Raw genomic sequence first — 22,069 nt, 5'->3', positions numbered from 1 at the left:
TGAGCCACCATGTGGTTGCTGGGAATTGAACTCAGGACCTTTGGTAGAGCAGGCAATGCTCTTAACCTCTGAGCCATCTCTCCAGCCCCTTGAAGTGTTTTCCTTGTGTCTTCTTCTGTTTCCAATATGGTTTTGCTCAGGCTCCTTAGCTACTTGAAGTCTTCTGTGCTCTCACAAGAATTTGGAGATGTGGGGCTGGAGAGATGGCTCAGAGGTTAAGAGCATTGCCTGCTCCTCCAAAGGTCCTGAGTTCAATTCCCAGCAACCACATGGTGGCTCACAGCCATCTGTAATGGGGTCTAGTGCCCTCTTCTGGCCTCCAGGCATACACACAGACAGAATATTGTATACATAATAAATAAATAAATTAAAAAAAAAGAATTTGGAGATGTTTTATCCAGTTATACAAAGTTATCCTTGGCATTAAAAGTCTTCCCACTGTTACCCTGGGGCCTAGAAAACCTTTTTGTCTAGTGTTTTGGGTTTGTTTGTTTGTTTTTTTGAATTAGGTGCTGTTCTAACACTCGGCATATAAATCTACACCTCATTCTGATTTTCTTCAAGTAGCTTATATCTTGTAAAATTTGATGGGTTACTGTGTTCAAGGTATTTCTTGTTTCTAGGATTTGTTGATTTTTATTGAACATATATTTTTCATACAATTCTTTCTAATCACTGGTTTCCCTTTCCTCATCTTCTCAGAGATCCTCCCCCCACCCCCACTTGTGCAATGCCATGCCTCCTTTCTTTTTAGAAAACAAATAGGCAACTAACAAAACAAACCAAGGCAGAACAAACAATCAAATGGGGGAAAAGAAACAAAGAAAAAGCACAAGAAGCACACACGTGCACATGAGAAACCCAAAAAACACTAAGTCAGGAAATACATTAAAGTACAAGGTATTTCTTTCTTATTCCTCATTTGCATATCCCTTTTTCTAATGAGATCTATTCACATTCTTAACGATGGTATTTGCTAAATGCCCAACTCAAAAATGCATGCACATATGTAGTTTGAAATAAATCTCTAAAACATTATAATCCTCTGTAAACAGCCTCAGGGGCATAGCCAGAAGTGTCCCTTACCAATCCTCTATGTACATGTCAACCCATGTTGACAATAAAGATGAACCACTAAGTTAGGGAGATTCAGTGTGGTTGGTTTTAGGTTGAGGTCTTTGATCCATTTGGACTTGAGTTTTGTGCATGGCAATAGATATGGATCTATTGTCATTCTTCTACATGTTGATATTCAGTTATACCAGCACCATTTGTTGAATAAGCTTTCTTTTTCCCATTTTATATTTTTAGTTTGTAAAAATCAGGTGTTTGTACGAGTGTGGACTGATATCCATATCTTCGATTCAATTCAATTGGTCCTCCTGTCTGTTTTTATGCCATTAACAGGTTGTTTTCATTACTGTAGCTCTATAGTGGAGTTTGAAGCCCAGGATTGTGGTGCTTCTAGAAGTTCTTTTGTTGTACAGGATTGTTTTGGCTGTCCTGGGATCTTATTCTTCCATATGAAGTTGGGTACTGTTCTTTCCAGGTCTAGTAGCTGAACATTCTTACTAACAGTTCTTCAAGTTCTCCTCCAACCCACACTACTCTGATCCACCTCTGTTATTGTCTCTATTGCAGCCTTCTGACTAGGGTGAAATGAAATCTGAGTGGTTTGGATTTGCATCTTCTTCATGTTAATGATGATGAGCATTTGTAATGTATTTCTTGGCTATTTTTTATGCATGCCAGTAGTGTGTGTGTGTGTGTGTGTGTGTGTGTGTGTGTGTGTGTGTGTGTGTGTGTGTGTGTGTGTGTGTGTGTGTGTGTGTGTGTGTGTGTGTGTGTGTGTGTGGGCAAGAAAGCCAGAAAACGGGACCATCCTATAGCTGGAGCAGAGTTCCAGGCAGCCAGTCTACAAAGCCAAGCTTTGAAAAAATGACAAATGGAAGACCTGAATTACTATAAAACTATAATAAACAATCAAAATGGTGCTGACAAAGAACAACCATACCAACCAAACAGAACCCAGGAAATGGCTTGAATAAAGACAGTCAGCTGATCACTTTAGAAAGAGAAACAAAGATGCTGAAGCAGGCATACACACGCACACACAAACCCACAGACAGACCTAACACCTTCAAACACCTTCAAACACTGGAAATGGAGCACAGATCTAGATGGGAAACACAAAGCCATAAAATTCCTAGAAGAAAACCAGATGATTTCTGCTTCAGAAAATTTAAACTCTCACTATAGTTCAAAAAATTTAAATGTATTTATTGACAAACATTTAAGGTGCCAAATTTATTTATATTAAACAAGAAAAAGGTCAGATAAATCACAAGACAATATATTTTTTGTTATTGCAGATTTAAAGTTGAATCCCCTTTTCAAAGATCAGTGCTACTGTACCAGTTAACCCTCTAAATTATCATCTTTGAATAAGAAACCAAAAATAAAAGGTAACATTTTTACAAAGGAAAATTATAGCTTCAAAATAAATGCAATTCTTCATTTCAAGAAATTACACGTTTTTCCTAATGTGAAGTAGAAAGGCTAATTACCTGGTAAAAATAACGCAGAACTTAACTTAAAAGACTACACTGGAAAAAAACAATAAAAATACTTCTTTAATTATATACAGGATGTTCCCAGCTAAACATCAAAGCGGTTTAGAGATACATGCACTGTTAACAGGAACTTAAAGCCTTTGGGAATTTGTTAAAGTTATTTCCTAGTTCAACTAAAAACTGTAACATTTCCATGATACACTATATATAAAGCAAAATTGTTTTATCAACTATTTCTCTGTAAGTATAAGAGATTTTAGAAAAACTACAAAGCAAACTATGAAGCGAAGTTGTGATCACAACAGTCTCCCAGCAGAAGTGTGTGACTCTGATCTTAGATGACCTGGCAGGAGCAGACTGGATAGCTGAAACGCTCCACCATCTACCTCTGTGTCTTACCATGTATAAAGGTAGAGAGACTAATTATCAATACAGGGCCAATCAAAACTTGTCATTATGTTCTATCACCATTTTACATAAAAACTGAAAGAAAGGGAGGAAAAACTATACTTGTATCTCAAGTGATTTCAAGAAAATCGGAGCCAGGTGTGGTGTTGTGGTGTTGTGTGTCTTTAATTCCAGCATCCCAGCTCTGGTGGGGAGGGAGGGGGCAACAATGCCTGCACAGAGCCAGAAGTGGGTGGAGTTCAAGGCTATCCCAGTCTCTATACAGAATTCCAGGTTAGCCAGAGCTGTAAAGAGACTTTGTCTCAAAAAACAAACAAACAAACAAACAAAAAAAAACATAATTTAAACAAGCATTTAAACTATAGTAATCCAAGAAAAGCAGTAACTTCATGAAGATTTATACTCATGTAATAAATGTCTTAGCTACCTTTTAAATATAAAAGATTTCTTCCATTCTCCAAAATTTACGTTCACAAAAAAAAAAAAAGAAAATAAAAAAGTACTCATCATGGATGAAGAAACAAGCAAAACTTAAATGATTTATAAAGTAATTACACAATTACAACACCTCTTTCTCTACAAATGCACCACAGACTCATGAATAACCATCAACGAGGTGATGGTCACATGGTCCTATTGTCAACTTTCAGTGGAGTGGAAGGAGAGGTACTTGATAAAAACACTACAGGGCTGAGACAGTTCACTGTAGAAAGGTTCCCTAGCATGAATGAGACCCTGGGTTTAATGTCCAGCACCACCAAAGGGAACAAGATGAAAAACAAAACACACACTTCAAACAAATCCCTATACCAGGGATTCCCCAAACTACGCCTTTCAGCTTGTAATAGCCATGCTAACTTACAAATATGTACACCCTCTAGATGTAATACTAACGAAGTAAGATAACAATGAAAACATGGGCCGGGCAGTGATGGCGCACACCTTTAATCCCAGCACTCGGGAGGCAGAGGCAGACGGATCTCTGTGAGTTCGAGGCCAGCCTGGTCTACAAGAGGTAGTTCCAGGACAGGAACCTAAAATGCTACAGAGAAACCCTGTCTCGAAAAATCAAAACAATGAAAACATGTCTACCTGCTCAGGATAACAACCGAGAAGAAAGAAGGCTGGGCCTTTCCTAACAGTGACTCAGTCACTTCACTGATTCTGAGAACATCTACCTCCAGACTTCCTGGTGTGAGAGAACACCTCGGACTCAAAACAGAGGGAGTGGAGGAAGAAAGGGAGTAAAGGAAGGACACAACATTTTACAGGGGATTCTGAGTATTAAATAAAATATATATACACAGAAAAGGTTGTTCTCCTTAAAACAAAACTGGTTTAAAAACGTGACTCCTATGAAGACCTTCATATGAAATCAAGCTACGAGGACACGCAGACGGAAGCTTCTGGAGACAATTCTGTTGCCTGCAGTCTTCCGTTCAATCACAAAGTACTCAAAAACTCTTTCACCTGAGGAAAGAAAAATAAATTAATATAATTCCTTCAATTAATTTGATATCTAACATTTATCTTCATCTACAGAAAAGCTGAACACACCAATTATATAAATAACTATCACAATACCACAGCGCTTATTTTTAACAAATACTAAGTATTTTAATAGTAGAGTAATTTTTAAAACAAATACTAAGTAGTTCTATAGTAGGGTAAACAGTCTAAAATCATTAATTTACATTTAATCCTTATATAATTAAAAAAGATTGATACAATTTTAAAAGACCTCTAACTAATTTTATGCACATTCTCTCTCATATATATATATTTATATACATACATATATACATATATACATAGATAGATAGATAGATAGATAGATAGATAGATAGATAGATAGATAGATAGAGATAGCTATATAAATAGTTTTATTTTTCCAAGATGGGATTTCTCTGTGTAGCCCTAGCTGTCCTATAACTAGTTCTGTAGTCCAGACTGCTCTTGAACTCACAGAGATCCACCTGCCTCTACTTCCCAAGTGCTGGCATTAAAGACGTGCGCCACCACCTCTGGGCTACGGTCTCTGTATTTTTAAATAATGTAGATCAATGATATGTACAGTCTTAATACTGATATTTAAAAGAGATTAAACACCTTTGCAATTCAAACATATAAATCTGTAATATTAAGGATAGAATTTATTTTTATTTTTTATGTGTGAACATTTTGCCTGCATGCATGTCTGGTGCCTAGAGAGAGACGACGACATCAGATTCCGAGAAACTGGAGTTACAGCGAGTTGCCAGACAGCATGAGGTGCAGGGAATCCTACTCCTTTGAAGAGCCAAGGCATACATTTCTAGAATGTTAGTGTACGGGCAAAGCTACATAAGTTCTGAAGAAACCTAGCCAACAGAGGAAGACTATAATGCAAGACTGTAATTCTCCAAGCTAGACTATAAAATTCTCCTTAAAAGATAAAGGTTGTTGGGGCTGGGAGGATGGCTCAGCGGTTAAGAGCACTGCTTGTTCTCCCAAAGGTCCTGAGTTCAATTCCCAGCAACCACATGATGGCTCAGAACCATCTGTAATGAGGTCTGGTGCTGTCTTCTGGCCTACAGGCATACATGTGGGCAGAACACTGTATACATAATATATAAATCTTAAAATATATATATTGTTTGAATTGTTTGAATATTGCCTCCCCTAAGTCTCAGGATTATTAATTTTATAAATGTGACATTTTCCTGGTCTAAGAAAGGAAGTGTTTACTTAAAGCTAAGAAATGTGGCACTGGAGAGATGACTGTTGTTTACGAGAAGTTGCTGCTCTTGCAGAGGACCCAGGTTTGATTCCCAGCACCCATAGGACAGCCCACTACCACCTGTAAAGCCATTTCTAGGGAATCTGACTCTCCTGGCCTCCTGGAGCACTGCACACATATGGTGCACTTACATACTTATGGACACAACACATTAAAAAATAAATTGAAGTTTAAAATAATAGGGACTAGAAATTGGCTCAGTGGTTAAGAGCCCGGGCTGCCTTCCAGAGATCCAGGGTTCAGTTCTCAGCACCCACACAGTGGCTCACTGGGATCCAACACCCTCTTCTGGTGTGCAGATACATATACAGGTAAAATACCCAAATACATAAAAATACATAAATCTTAAAAAAAACTTTTAAATAATAAAATTAAAGTGGTTTTACAGATTCAGTTAAATTCATGCTTATTATAACTGCTGCTAATTTCATTTTAATAGTGTCATATTTTAATTCTACCTTATATTTTAATATCATAAATAGTAACTAACTTGAATTTTCTACATATGTATTACTTAAATGAAAAGGCTATCAACCATACACAGCAATATTTTTCAAATATTGAGGTTTTCCATTTTTGAGATATATTCAATATTTCATTTTACTAAACAGCCAGCTATTTCATGAGAAAAAACCAAACAGAAATAGCCCAAGTTTCTCTGAAAACTAAACAAATTTTTGTTTTTTCCTAGACATGAGATGACTAAGTTAATTAATGGTAGATAAGGATTTATTATACAATTCTTTCTATCATTACCTTAATGTTCTTCAGTAAGTCTCTCCCTTATATGTATAAATTACATTACTCATTTAGATAATGATCAACTCTCAACTTTCTGAAGGTTAAATTAACCTTTGTTAAAATAACTCAGTGATTAGGATAAGGCCAATTCATCTCTGACATGGTCTCCTACAAATATATAAGCTAACACTGCTTAATCTCCAAACATCAGCTAAAAATGAATGAGAATATATTCTACGACTTTAAATGCCCTCCACAGTAGATTCCTTGAAAAAGATAAACTAATTTTAAGCAGTTTCCATTAAAGCAAGTGTGTGTGTGTGTGTGTGTGTGTGTGTGTGTGTGGTGTGCGAAGGAAAAAGTGGGACAAAGCAGGAGAAAAAGATGAGAAAAAACACAGTGCTTCAAGACCCCTGCCCTCTTTTTCAAGAGAGGGTTTCTCTGCAGCTTTGGAGCCTGTCCTGTAACAGTCCTAGCTGTTTGGGGCATCTGCTTTGTAGACCAGGCTGGCCTCGAACTCACAGAGATCCACCTGCCTCTGCCTTCTGAGTGCTGGGATTAAAGGCGTGCGCCACCACCGCCCGGCCCCTGAGCCCCTCTTAATGTACTTTTATAGAAGCTTTTCTGTAGGCAGCTATTTCACAAATTAATATAGCTGTCTTAGACAAAACAAACACGAGGTTTTTTCTAAACAGACCTTCTCAACCAGGCTTTCATGCTTGTCTTTAAAGTCTTCATTGACATCCAGTGTGAGGATAGGCACCTCTTGAAGATAATCAAAGTTGGTTCTGTTTAAAAAGAAAGACAAACAAAATCAGAAAAGCACTAAATCCAGGAAAAAATATTAACAACTAACTCATATTCAAAAGTTCAAATATTGTCACTCATGCTAGTTATCCTGCAGGGAAGCGGCTGGTAGTCTCTTCTTTACAGTAGATTTACTACCATGTGTACAATTATCTCAGCTACAGAATATGTAAAACTAGGCATATATGTATACCATTCTTCAAGAACCAAAACCATGAGAAAGGTCCTATATTCTAGCTACTGGTATAGAGCAGTTGTAGAGTGCTTGCCTAGCGTGGCCAAGGCAGTGGGCTCCATTCCCAGCACTGAGGAAAACCAGACAGAAAACTAAACTCAGGAAACCCATTCAGAGCCTCAGGCGCTATGCAGTTACATACTGCCCAAGAGCTAGCTTGGACAAAGTCGATGCGTCAAGTCCTGGCTGAAGACACAGCTTAAACTACATCCCAGTAGCCATGTGGGATGCATTCCAGGATTCCCTGTAAGACTGAGATCACAGTAACATCTATGCCATATGCACTGGTTTTTTTTCTTACACATAACATATACATATAACTAACACTATTTCTACCTTAAAACTGCCTTTTCCTTTCCCTAAACTGAGAGTGCTCCATTTAAAGCACATCACAGCTTCTCTCTGGCGTAAGGTTGCCAGTATCATTCAGGACTCAAACATTACTGAGTAAGAGAAGGGATACTTGGTTATAAGCACTATCATATGTGACAATCTCAAAACAGAACAGTTACTAAATGACAATCAAGCACATCCTGTGCATGCTTAGACAAGCTGGACAGAGCGACAACTCCTATCCTGGGCACTTCTGGGTGGAACCAGACAGAGCCGGCCAGCAGAGTGTTTCAACCCTACTCAGGATGGACGGCAGTGTCGTCCAGTATGGCCTCAGGCAACTGTACAGCCGCAGCCTCTCCACAGCTGCAGTCTCCCAGGAGACAGGACTACAGCCGGCAAGACACAGCCAGCTTAGCAAGCAACTTTAAATCCATGAATTCTTTCTGAAATATCATATTTAATATTTTTGAATTAAGGCTAATAATGTATAACTGGAAGTAAAAAGTTAAAACAGATACAACATCAGACAGACATAAAATTATTCCTTAAAATTATTCCTGAGTTTATCTTAGTAACATACACAGACAGAAGCTTATTTTATCACTTAAAGTAACAATACCAATAGAAGATACTAGTCACAAAAAATCTTCAAACAAGTGACTTAACTATGAATACATGAGTAAAAATAAAGGTTTAGCTGGGCAGTGGAGGCACACACATTTAATCCCAGCACCCAGAGGCAGAGGCAGGCAGATCTCTGAGTTCAAGGCCAACCTGGTCTACAGAGTGAGTTCAGGACAGCCAGGGCTACAAAGAAAATACCCAGTCTTGAAAAAAACAATTACTCACATCGCCCATCCCCTAGACTAAAATCTAATAAAGGGAAGCACATTGAACAGCAGACAGTAAGAAGGCCTTACTTCAGAGTTCGATGAAGGAGCCAGCTCTCATGTTTATAGTGAAGTTTCTCTAAGTATTCAAGAGGAATGCCTTGTTCTTCGTTTCTTCCCCGTAAATATATTCTATTTAAGCATTTCTAAAAGTAAGCAAAAAGAAAAATCTGAGCAATGATTTGTGTCTACTACCGTTAAAATTTCCTTTCAGCTGTCTTCACGTTAGACAAAACCCTGTATTTGTATTTCTTCTAGAAAGTCGGTATAGCTCATTTTTCCCTTTAAGTGTTATTTTAGTCAGATGATAGTTTTCAGTTAAGCTGAACTTTGAAAAATAAATCAGTATCCACATATGAAACACACTAATTAAGTATTATAAAAGGAGGGAGGGAGCTGAAGACCACTAAATATCTACCTACATTTTTTTTAGAAAACAATCAGAGTGTGTAGATCTATCCATCCTAATTGGCCATCAAGCAAATGTGTCTGGCCGGACTCCACCCCTGTAAGAGCGGCTCGTCCCTGGATGGACGCTCTGAACCACCAGAACCTAAAAGAACACGGGGTCCTTTCTACCTGCCTTCTATCTGTATGACAGAGCAAGGTGGCCACAGCCACCAAGGCTTTTCAGAACTTGAAGCATGGTTAATGTGGTGACCAAAGAAACTAATTTTCAAACTTTATATATAATTTTAATAATCATAAGCTTAGACAGTCACATTTGACTGTGTGACTCTAAATCATTTTTCTCTAACAGGATACATGTAGAAGAAATTCCATACAATTTGTGGGAACTCATCAACACCCAGATATAAAATCACCACACTGTGCTCTGTGGTGAAGCACCTGTCTACAATGCTCAGTATCCCGAGTTCAATCCCCAGCGCTACAGAAGAAAAAAAGGACCCCCAACAAGTAACATTCACCAGACTACAGCAGCCCATGAACTGTGACACAGTCTGCTAAAAATCCTTTTTTCACTAATTTTCAATTAAAAGATACAAATGAGCCCAGTGTGGTCACATGTGCCCTTTAGTCCCTGCACCCAGGAGGCAGAGGCCAGCCTGGTCTACATAGTGAGTTTCAGGACAGGCGGGATTACATAAAGAGCTTGTCTCAAAACACAAAAACAGGTCATAAATGAGGACTTCGGAATACAGCCGCCAGTAAGCGCTGAGCACACCTGCACACGGACCTGTGCTAGATCCCGGCACACACAAAATCTTGAAGAGGCAGAAGCAGGCACATCCTCTGGTCGCTGGCCAGCCGCTTCGGTTCAGAGACCTTGTCTCAAAAATAAGGAGGTGAGACAGAGAGAAGCAGTCTTCCCCAGGGACATGGTAGGTTATCTAATTCCAAGCAGCCAGCCCCAAACACATACTTATGGGAGCAAGTTATAAATTTTATAAAATTTTATAAAGTTATAAAAGCATATTATAAATTTATAGACATATACATATGTAACAATAATAATTAAAAACTTAAAAGGTTGTGATTTTGAAAGTGAGGACATGGGAGAAGTTAGAAGAAAGAAGGGGAAAAGGAAACAGAATACTTATCTATGAAATTCCCACTGGCCAGTCAGTCTAGCTGACTGGACCTTTCTGGACTCATGTAATATAATACATAAATAGAAAATGAATTTACCTAATAAAAGGTGTATTTCTCAGGGAGTTCTCTTCGTTGAAAACAACAAGATGTCTAAATCTCTTTGAAGTGTGCCACTATTTCTTTGTGCCAACTCACAAGTAACCATGAAATGTTCCTCAGAGTGGCCCTCCAATAGTTGTAGTACTCAGAAAGCAAGCATTTGTAGAGTTTCCACTGTGTCCCCAGACCTTCTACAGGCCCAGAAATGCAAGCTAAAACAGCTCTCCTAAGTCTATAATCACGTTTATAGTTTAGAAGTTGCTTTGACAAGTCTCTTATTCTAGCTCTGATGGAACACGAAGCTGAGTTAGGTGCCGGGCGATGGTGGCGCACGCCTTTAATCTCAGCACTCGGGAGGCAGAGGCAGACGGATCTCTGTGAGTTCGAGACCAGCCTGCTCTACAGAGCTAGTTCCAGGACAGGCTCCAAAGCCATAGAGAAACCCTGTCTCGAAAAACAAAAAAAACAAAAAAAACAAAAAAAAAAAAAAAAGAAGAAGCTGAGTTAGGAATTAAGATTTAGAAAATAAAAAAGGATTGGTGAAGAACAGAGAGAACTAATCTTGATTTGCCGCATCTGGCCGGGCGATGGTGGCACACGCCTTTAATCCCAGCACTCGGGAGGCAGAGGCAGGCAGATCTCTGTGAGTTCGAGACCAGCCTGGTCTACTACAAGAGCTAGTTCCAGGACAGGCTCCAAAACCACAGAGAAACCGTCTCGGGAAAAAAAAAAAACAAAAAAACATTGTAAATTTGATTTGCCGCATCTGGACTTCTAGTTTGCTGAGACAATCTCTATACTGCTCTGAGTTTCCAGGTTAGGAGCTAGAGAGTTGATTTTATGTCTCTGAGTGCTGGCTGTATGTATGTCTGGACACCTCACATGTGTAGTGCCCATAGGAGCCAGAAGAGGGCACCAGAGTCCCTGGACCTGGAGATGATTGTGAGCCACCATGTGGATGCTGGGAATTGAACTTCGGATCTCAGGAAGAACAGTCAGCTCTCTTAACCACTGAGACATCTCCCTAGCTTGGAAGTCGTCACTTCTACATCCGTCTTGTGATTTCTATTACTTCATAATTTCAATGGCACAAGCAAATGTTTATTGGTCTCACCTCTGGAGTAGCTCGAAGATAAATGATTCCATCCAGCTCAAGACTTTGCCCAAACTGGCTATTCATCCAGTCATGCCAGTCCTGATATATTGTCCACTCTGTTTCATTCATGCAGTCAGATTCATACAAATTAGATGCGAAAATATACCTGAAAGAGAATCTTCGTCAGCATGCACATCCTTCAAACACATAGACACCAATTATGACAGAGGAAATGGGCATAAAACACACTCCTAAATCCTGTGGCAAGGAGCGCCTTGGAAAACCTACACAAAATGTCTTTCCAAGTACTGGAAATGGGTCCTTTCCCAGTAGCTCTCAAAATGTTGAATAAGGATCCCTGGAGGTCCCCAAGCTCCTTCCAGGTCTATGAGTAACCAACTTATTTCACACACTACTCCACCTCAACCAAAATACATATACACAAATATAAATATACAAGCATGGATAAAAACCCAGTTTTATTAATTCAGACTATTAAAGAGCTACAAAAAAATGTAAAGCAATACTACTCCTTTCACTATATTTTTGTTCTAAATCAGAAGTTTTCTATATTAATAAAGAGTATGTTTATTATTGACTCTTTCATTTTATGTTTTGTATACTGATTGTATACTGATTCTTAATCTTAATTTCTAATATGGGTATCAAATAACAAAACTTTTTAGACTACTTTACAATTAAAGAAAAGGGATCGTGAGACCAAAAACTTTATGGGCCTCTATTCTGAGATAATTAAGGAGGTCAAAAGGCAGAGTAATTCCAAAATGCCTTTAGAAATTTTTAATTTTTATCTCCTTTTCCTAGGCAAGAGTCTAGGATACAAACCCAGATATACTCAGAACACATGAGAATTCTAAGAGGTTGGGGGGAAAGGGGCTCTGTCATAACATCATTAGCACCTCAATCAACGCTAAAGCTATTTTTCAATGTCATCTTCTATCTAAAACCTCCAGCTCAGCCTCCAATTTGACTACCAGGAAATGAGAAAAAAAGGAAGTGTCTAGGTATAAACTCCAAAGAGCCAAATATAAGCCATTTGCATACCTGTCACTATACACAGATCGCTCAAAAAATAATACGGGTTTCTCTGCATCTTTGAGCTTGCCATTGAGGGCAGCAAGCTGAGCTCGGATCCGGCTGAGGCAGGCATAGGATTGGAAGGTGAAAGACCACCGTTCAGGTTTCTCGTACATCATCTGAAGAACATTCCCACCACTTTTCTGAGACGTTGTCAATTCCTAAATTGGCAAAAGAGGTGAACAAACAGAGAAATAAGACTGCCAATAGGGTGACTTTAACTTTTTTGTTTTGTCTTGTTTTCTGAGACAGGGTCTCACTATGTAGCTCTGACTGCCCTAAACTCAGGATACAGACCAAGCTGTCCTGCAAGTCACTGACATTCACCTCCTGCCTCTGCCTCAAAAATGTTAGGATTAAAGAGACGAGCCACCGCCACCATGTCCCTGGCTATTTTAACTTTTTAAGAGGTTCAAAAAGAGAAATTGGGGGGAAGGGTCCTGGAGAGCCGGCTCTATGATGAAGAGCACCTCTGCTCTTGGAGAGGACAAAGATTTGGCTCCAGCATCCATGTAGCGGCGAAAAACCGTAATTGAGATTCCAGAAGATTTGATACCCTCTTCTGGCCTCATGGGCACAGTACCACAATACAGACATATATACAGGCAAAAGGCCATACAAAATAAAAAAATCTTTAAAAAAAATTTCATAAATACATTATTAGCAAAATCAAAACATTAAATTCCTTCTCTTCACTCTTTTCTTACCTGATATCTAAAATAACTCTTTCTCACAAGTGACTAACGACCTACAGAAAAAAATGTCAATACTTAAAAGCTAAATAAAAATATTTGATTTATACATTCTTTTTTAAAATAGAAAAGATAGAGAATATTGTACTCCTATTGTCTTCTCAGAATAATCAGCTATGGGCCTGGCAAGGTCAGAGGAAGTGCTGGCCACTCAGGCCTGATGAGACCAGTTTGACCCCTGGAACCCATAAAAAGGTAGAAGAACACCAACTACAAAAGTCTGTCCTCTGCCTTCCACGTAAACCCACACACAAGCAAGAGAGACACAAACAAAATTTTTAAAAAATCTCTACATGGGAGCTAGGGCAACAGCTCAGTGGTTAAGGGCATTTACTTCTCTTGCACAGGACTCAGGTTCAGTTCCCAGCACCCACATGGCAGCTATTATAACTCCAGTTTCAGGAAATCTGACGCCCTCTTCTGATCTCTGCAGGCACCACGCACACATATGGTGCACATATGCATATATAAATGCAGGTGAAACACACATACTCTTAAAAAAAAGTAAACAAATCTCTAAAAAAAAAAAAATCAGCTACAGCTAAGTCACACATGCCTCTCTCAGGTGAGACACATATACTCCGAGTTAATCAGCTTCCAACAGTCCCCGATTTTCTAACAGATCAAACTTAACGGTGCTCTTCCACTTACAATGGGATTCTGCCCTTAAAAATCAATCCCGAACTGAAATTATGGAAGGGCGAAATGCATCAAAGCTTAAAAAGACAGTAGACAACAGGAAACTTCTAATTGTTTTGAGCCACTGTGATTTCACTGTTGGTGTTTACCATAAGAGAGAATCACATCTCTATGAGTTCGAGGCCAACCTGGTTCTAGGACAGTCAGGGATACACAGAGAAACCCTGTCTTGGGGAGAAAAAAGAAAACTAAATAAAAGCCTTGAGACGACATCATGCAAATCAGCAAAGAGAGTCAGCTACTGCTTTAAGTGAGCCTGCAAAACAGACTAATAACAGTCATCTGTTGGTTCTCAAAAAATCATTCTGCCAGAATTTAGGGTATGAAGAAGGAAACCACAGTCTTTGTACTTTATGTCTTATTCTGACAGACTGGAGGTAGACGGTTGGTAGCACAGTAACACTTCAGCCACTAGATGGCAGGTATAAAAAACCCACGAAATAAACAGCTACAGCCAAGTAAGTTAAGCATACAGACGCAAGAGAGGAAGGCTTTACTGCTGAGTTCTTCCAACTCCACAACCTCCAGGAAGCGAAACAAGATCCACAGGAGGACTGGTGGTTAGGTCTCCACACAGTCCACTCCTTGGTGGTGACAGGATCCTAAGACAGCCGAGTTTCAGAGACTGGGTGATTCATATTCTAACTACAAAGAACAGATCAAGAATGAGTTGGAGAAGGGCTGGATGAAGAATAAAAGCCATTTCACTTGCGCTGCTTTGTGTGGTGCTAAGGCTGAAACCCAGGGCCTTGGGCACGCTAGGTAACAACCCACTGTTGTGCTATATCCTAGCCCTAAACCCTATTTTTTGAAGTCTAAAACTTGTGGAGGAGAGGATGAGTAGAGACAATATTACAAAAGTACAGAGAAGCCATCCACCTGCTTAATGCTTCCATGTTTCATAAAATACTGTTCCCCACATTTTCTGAACCCTACTTAAAGACAGAAGACCATAGCTTCTAACACACAAAACTTAAGAAAATGAATTCTATACGGGGATAAGTCCCTTTAAGGTTTAGTACTTGATATTCAAAGGATTGGGATATATTTAGTTGTGCCCCCAGCCTAAAATTAACTATGCTTCGCAAATAAAAGTGTGAGAAATATGTTTAGTTATCAAAACCTTATATCTAAAAGATGAGAGAGAGAGAGAGAGAGAGAGAGAGAGAGAGAGAGAGAGAGAAGAAAATTCACAAATATCCCTGTGTGGGCTAGTTTTGTGTCAACTTGACACAAGTTACAGTCATCTGCGAGGAGGGAACCTCAATTTAGAAAAGGCCCCCATTAAATCTAGCTATAGGACATTTTCTTAATTAGAGTTTGATGGGGGATGACCCAGTCCACTGTGGGTGGGGCCACCCTGGGCTGCTGGTCCTGGGTGGAGGAAGCCCCTAAGCAGCACCCCTCCTCCAGGTTCCCACCCTGACTTCCTTAGGTGATGAACTGTGATGTGGAAGTCTAAGCCAATAAACCTTTCCTCACAAAGTTGCTCCTGGTCGTGGTGTTCCGTGACAGCAAGAGTCACCGCAGCTAAAACAACCCACGAAGGCTGTAGCTTCCTGCTACTCATTCGGCATGCCCAAAAATTCCCAGCAGGAACCCCCCAACAATAGCTCTCCCCCGCCCCTTTTTTTGTCAAGTTTTTTCAGACTGAACAAGCTTCTGGCAGACCTGTCCAACTTCTCTACTTTCAATTTCACTTCTCCAGAAATGAAAATGCTTAGGGACCATTACTCCACACAGCCATAACTTCCTCTAGGAAAAAAGGAAACTGAAGTCTTTATCCCCCTATTTTCTCATTTGCAATGCTGTACTGAAAAGGGCTAGAAAACTGAACCGTCCAGAATGAAAGCTTGCGGAGAAAGCATAGGACAGGGAAATAAGATAGAAATGGATTGCCAGGAGCTGGAGAGATGGCTCAGTGGTTAAGAGCACTGACTGCTCTTCCAGAGGTCCTGAGTTCAATTCCCAGCAACCACATTGTGGCTCACAACCACCAGTAATAAGATCTGGTGCCAACTTCTGTCTGCAGGGACATGTGCAGGCAGACCATTGTATACATAATAAATAAATAAATCTTTTTTTTTTTTTTTTGGTTTTTCGAGACAGGGTTTCTCTGTGGCTTTGGAGCCTGTCCTGGAACTAGCTCTGTAGACCAGGCTGGTCTCGAAAATAAATAAATCTGTAAAAAAGAAAAAGAAATGGATTTCCAATGACAAAGGGCTGAAAAGATTAATAAAATCCAATTACTGGAGGTTTTGGTTTTCTTACATGTTTTCACTTAAATTATAAAAAAAAATCACTCAAAAATTTATTTGTAATTAGATTTTTAAATTACTTCAACTTTTTTTGTTTTTGTTTTTTCGAGACAGGATTCCTCTGTGTAACAGCTCTGGCTGTCCTAGAACTAGCTCTGTAGACCAGGCTGGCCTCAAACTCACAGACCCACCTGCCTCTGCTTCCCGAGTGCTGGGATTAAAGGCGAGCACCATCACTACCGGCTGCTTTAAGCTTTTGAACTTTCATAAATCTTAAACTGTGATGTAATAACGCCTAAATCTTAAATGTTCAGCTAGACTTGAAGGTGGTTACTGGAAAGGTGGGGGGAGGGCAGGAAACAAAACACACTGCTTCCCTAACCTAAAGGATTTTTAATTTTTTTTTTTTAATGTGAACGGGTGATTTCTTCAAATGTATGTCTGTGCACTGAATACGTTCTTGGTACCCACGGAGGTCAGAAGAAGGTATCAGAACCCCGGAACTGGAGTTACAGACAATTCTGAACTACTACATGGGTGCTGGGAACTGTACCACCATCCGCCCCTAAAGAATTTTTATTGTATTCACTTAAATTTCACTTGAATACCTCAAACTCATCTTGCGTATTCTGAACATTGCACCACCTGGCAACAGGTTCAGGAACCACTTCCCAGTCTTCACAGACTTGCTTCAGGATATTCACGAATGTGGACTTCCCAGCGGCTGTCACAAAAAAGAAAAGACAAAACTAAGAAAAGGCGTTTGAAAAGCAAACATAAGCAACGGTCATCAGCGTTTACAAGATTAAGAGTGAACGGTACGTACGCAGAAACAGTAAGACCTTTTTCTGCACCTTTATTTTTATAAATGAAAACCTAAAGACAGTCCCTAGCCAATTGTGCTGAGCAAATTTGTTATTATTTTTAGTTCACCAAAGGCAAGAAACAGAAAACTTGAAACCATGGTTAAGTTTATAAAAGATATCATGACAAGAAAAAAACCATCTGCCTTCTGGCCTAGCTTTCTTTCCTCAGCCAAGCCCTTAGAAAGAGAACTTTCTAGTGGTAAAGCCTGACCTTTAGCCAGTTGTGGGGGCTTGGTCAAGCCCCTGACCTCAGTTCCTCATAACCCAGGAAGACAAGATAGTACTGAAACTACCAGGATGCCCAGTAAATGACTTTCTCCTACCTCTGCTTTCTCAGTCTGAAGAGCTCACTAAGAGTAGCCTGCACTTCGAACTACCAATCCAGCAGGCTAAGCTAAAGAGATTTTGAATTCTAGCCCAGCCTGGGCTCCATGATGAGACACATCTCAAAAAACAAACTACAGCTGGTATAACAGGCCACACCTATAACCCCAGCACTTGGAAGGCTTAGGTAGGAGGATTGCTCTGAGTTCAAGTTCAAACTGGGCTACACAGTGAGTGCTGAGCTGGGCTACAGAGCAAGACCATGCCCCCCACAAAATTTAAAAAAAAAAATTAAAAAGAGGAAAAGGAGGGTAGACACCCCAATACAACCAAAATAATTTACCAATAATAAACAAACCAATTAAGAAATAACTATACAATCCATGGGAAGACACAATGCTTAAGAGCCCGCGACTATTACAATCTGATCCTAATAAGCCTATGGCTATAGAAATTATTTTAAGTCTTGCAAAGCACTGCCTATGAGTAACAGCTGGAGAAGTCTGCCTCGATTTTATGGTTCCATGCCCTCTATCAAACCCTTAAATAATAATAATAATAATAAAAGACAGCTTTACTTTTCCTGATCATTCACTAGTTTCTAAGGTATCCAGAAAAATTTTTCTATTTTTCTATTCTAAGGAAAGAAAAAGACAAAAATAGCTTATGTGTAATCAGGACATACTATAGTCATCATTATGGTTATCAATGAGTCTGGACCTTGTGGTGCTGAGGGCGTAGCAATTCTTCTAATGCCCACCACACCCTTTCTATCATAAGTCACCAAATGTGGCTATATGAGGCATCATTGACCAGTATTATACTCTTCCTTCCTCTACCTTACACACACACACACACACACCTCACACACACACACAATACATAGCTTCAGTATCTTCGCCAAGTGTCCTCTTCCTTATAAACAGGCTCAGGGTGGGCACCAAGAACTTACCTTAGACTTGCAGAAGTACAGGCAAAACTCCAACACTATACAAGGGCAGAAGGGAATCAGGAGGGGCCTTAGAGACTCATGCACAGATCAAGGAAAGGGGGATCAATAAGGTGACAGGGTAGGTGAAGAACAGATATCAAAGCTTATTAAATCCCACAAAGAGAAGAAATAAAGGCAAAGATAAACTAGGTGGCTATTTAGTTGAGGGGGAAACATGGGTGACCAAAATTCTTTGCGGAAAGGATAAGTTTATAGTTAGTAATGCATCTAGAAGTACGATTTAAATGGTCTTCGTTCATTAGCCCCAGCGGGAAAAAAGAACATGATATCCAGGGTAGCCAAGAAACACACTGAAGTATCTCAAACTAGTCCAGAATCAAAAAGTAGTTAAGGCTAAGACATCAAGCCTTCTTCTGACATCAATTACAACCACAAAAAGCTCACGGAGTTATACTTTAAAATTGCCAATGTAAAATTTTACTTCAAGCCGAGTAATCAGAGTCATTTGCAGTTCGCAAATAATCACTACCCAGTTCCTTCCTTAATGTCTGGGAGGAAAATCAGAGCTGGAAAAAGCTAATAAACTAACAGTCTATGAAGCGAGCGACCACAACAAGTGAGAACACCTATTAATAGTTTTCCAAGTCATGGGAAGAGAGGTGATGGCACAGGGTTTGGATGCTGTGCGCTCAAAAGCAGGTAGCCAGGCTGGTCTACACAGTGAGTTCCAGGCAGGTCAGGGCTGTACAGTGAAACCGTCTCAAACAAAACACAAACAACCAAACAGTCATAGTTAACAAACGAATCCCTAACACTAAGCAATCATCACCACGCTATGTCATTCTGAACACACTGAAATGAGTCAATAGGGCCTCCATAAACCTAATCTATGGGAGTAACTCAGCAACACGGAACAAGAGAAAACAGGTTTACATGACTACGCAACTAAAAATGACCAAACAATCTTCAAATTTTAGGAAGAACAGAAGAATTACAAGGTAGTCTTCACAGATTGCACCATTTTTACATCAACAGGCTGTTTGGACCCGACAACTAAGGTAAGAGGGATGTAAACAACCGTACAAAAGCTACAGGAGCAAGAGGCAAGGGGTGATGCCTCCCTGCAGGAAAGATAACAAGTGGTTATCTTAGCATGAATAATCTAAATGGCAGTCCCTCCAACACTCGCCAAATTATCAGAATCTTTTTTTCTGGTTGGTCAAAGACCCAGATGCTGAAGGGAAATCTCAATACTTGTAACTAGCTTTTCCTAACCGTGTGCAAAGGCCGGCTATCAAAGTGCAGCTCTTCCCAGATCAGTAGGGAGGAGGTCAGGGAGGAATTTCAGGCACAGGTAACACCACTGCATCTGTATGTAGAAAAGCAGCTCTGCAAGCAGGTAAACAGGATGCGGAGTGAGCCGTTCACAAGCGATTTCAGGGCTGAGAAGGTTGAAGACGAATAGAGGTAGGGAGATCTCTAGGTGTATGCTGCCTGGGTTTGAGAGAAGGGAGATAGATAATCCATTATGGTTCCCATCCCAGGGGTCGTCCACTGAAATCTACTTCAAAGATGACTTTATTGAGAACTTCCTCCTGTTGTTACATACGGGCATCTTTATCCACTAAGAGGCTGTGTGTTGTCTTGCTGGTAAACATGAATGACATCTCAAAAAACTTTTAAGAAATACGGATCTCTTCCAATTCGACCTGTGTCTAAGGATGGGGCAAGTAAAGTAAGGCCTCTTGTTTGTGTTTCAGCTCTGCTCTGGTGAAGGCATCCGCACCTGCTTGCCTCCTTAAAGAGTGGGTGCTTTGAATGTGATCCGAATGAGACCATCTGCGGCACACATCAACAGTCAGCACTCAACCTGCAGCCCCCAAATGACAGCCGTATCAAAACAGGAAACACCATTAGGTTTCCTGTGGTCGGAAGTGTAAAGGAATGGGAGATTCGTGTTCACCTTGCAAAATCGCATGCACGGTGCAGTTTATCCCAATTCGGGCAGAAATTCTAATGTCTCTGAGCCATACTCCATCCAGGGTCTACCTGCATGTGGGAAAGGGAGTAAAAAATTCCACACCACAAAATCATTAAAAACGCCTTTCCTCGTATGCCTACACAGTCTTAGGAATTGCTATCAACGCCAACCCACAATGTCGACCAGGAAGGAATAGATGAGGTGTATGCCATTTAGTGGAATATTATTTAACACTTTTTATTAAGTATTACAGTGGGCCAGGAGTGGTGGTGCACTCTTAATTCCAGTACTTGGGAGGCAGAAGCAGGCAGATCTCTGAGAGTTCAAGGCTCTACATAGTGAGTTCCAAGACAGTCAGGATTACATAGAGACTCAGTCTCAAAAAACCAAATTAAAAAAAAAAAGTACCATAGAAACAAAGCATGAGCGAACCGTAAAAGCACTCTGGTAAACCGTACAAGGCATAGAAGACCAGACACTCTGGTTCTGCTTAGGACACTGTGGAAAAAAACAAAATTTGCATGGAGTAAAAAGAAACAAGTCAGGGCTTGTACAGGGATGGGAAGGGAGAAAGCTGACTACAAAGCACAAAGGGAACTGAAGGGGGAGGTGACGAAAATGTTCTCAATTTTGCGGCAAAACTGCAAGTTAGTGAAACCTACCGGAAAAGCACACCTAAAAAAGGGTGTCGCTTACCTAAGTTACCTCTCAAGACAAGCAGCATCCCCCCCCCCCAACTGCGCCCCGGACCCTCGCGTTTGGAAGTTCCCAACAAAGAGGGTGCAGTGGCCCAGAGCGCGCCTCACAAAGCCCCGGGATGGCGCAGGGCCAGAGGAGCCACCGTGCGGGCGCGGAGGGAACGCCGAACACCGGCACCGGAGCGGGGTCGCCTTACCGATGTTCCCCTCGATGGAGATCTTCTTGATGCGTGTCCCCTCGGAGCTGGCGGAGGGAGAAGGGCAGAACCTCTTAGGCGGGGTGGCCATGCCTGCTCGCGACGGCTCGGGTTAGGGACCTGCAGGAGAGCGGCGGTGCTGGGAGCTCGGGAGGCAGCGTCACGCTCGCGCCGGCGGGACCCGCACTTTGACTTTGGCGCGCGGCGGCGCAGGCGGCTGGGCGGGCCCGTGGAGCGGCCACGCCCTGGCGGCGCCGACTCCCACCCTCCACGCCTCTCCCTCTCGAGCCGGCCGTGCCGGGAGTGTGGCACCACCCGGTCAGCCAGGCACCCCGGGACGCTGAGGACAGGGGGCGGGCCTTGCGCTGCGAGCTCGCGGAGGGCAGGGGCGGGGTTTGCACGGGGAGTCGTGGGGGGTGGGGGCGGGGCTTGCGCGGTGAGCTCATTGGCTTGCAGGAGGTGGCCTTACAGCGTGAGCCTTTCTCCCCGCCAGGCTGGGAGGTTTGAACTCATCTGGAAAGAAAAGTAGGAAGTAGAAAATTGAAGCTGAAGAGCCTCAGTGCGTGCCTCTTCAGGAAGCGTGTAGCTGTCCCGCACTGTCTTAAGAGGTTTTTCGTTAACCAGTGACCCAGTGCTAATCCCTCTTTAGTGCCGTGAGTGACAGGAAGGACATGAATACCCCTAGGTATGGTGGAGAAAATTTATTTAGATAAATTTAGATAAAAG

The 22,069-nt window shown here is 41.0% G+C and overlaps 1 protein-coding gene across 1 annotated transcript; it reads right to left on the bottom strand.

The window, feature by feature from the left end:
* Window positions 1–2,262: 2,262 nt before the first annotated feature.
* Window positions 2,263–21,604, bottom strand: Dck (deoxycytidine kinase). The gene is made up of 7 exons (XM_005359459.3): window positions 21,344–21,604; window positions 16,934–17,049; window positions 12,584–12,777; window positions 11,537–11,684; window positions 8,800–8,915; window positions 7,199–7,289; window positions 2,263–4,451 (listed from the first exon to the last, which is right to left on the bottom strand). Exons 1-7 carry the CDS (start codon window positions 21,432–21,434, stop codon window positions 4,425–4,427), a joined length of 783 nt encoding a protein of 260 aa, XP_005359516.1. The 5' UTR covers window positions 21,435–21,604; the 3' UTR covers window positions 2,263–4,424.
* Between the last annotated feature and the right edge of the window lie 465 nt (window positions 21,605–22,069).

Source organism: Microtus ochrogaster, linkage group LG1 (genome assembly GCF_000317375.1).
Source record: "Microtus ochrogaster isolate Prairie Vole_2 linkage group LG1, MicOch1.0, whole genome shotgun sequence".
NCBI lineage: Eukaryota > Metazoa > Chordata > Mammalia > Rodentia > Cricetidae > Microtus > Microtus ochrogaster.
The sequence above is the reverse complement of the archived record's forward strand: the minus strand, read 5'-3'. Positions and strand labels throughout refer to the sequence as shown.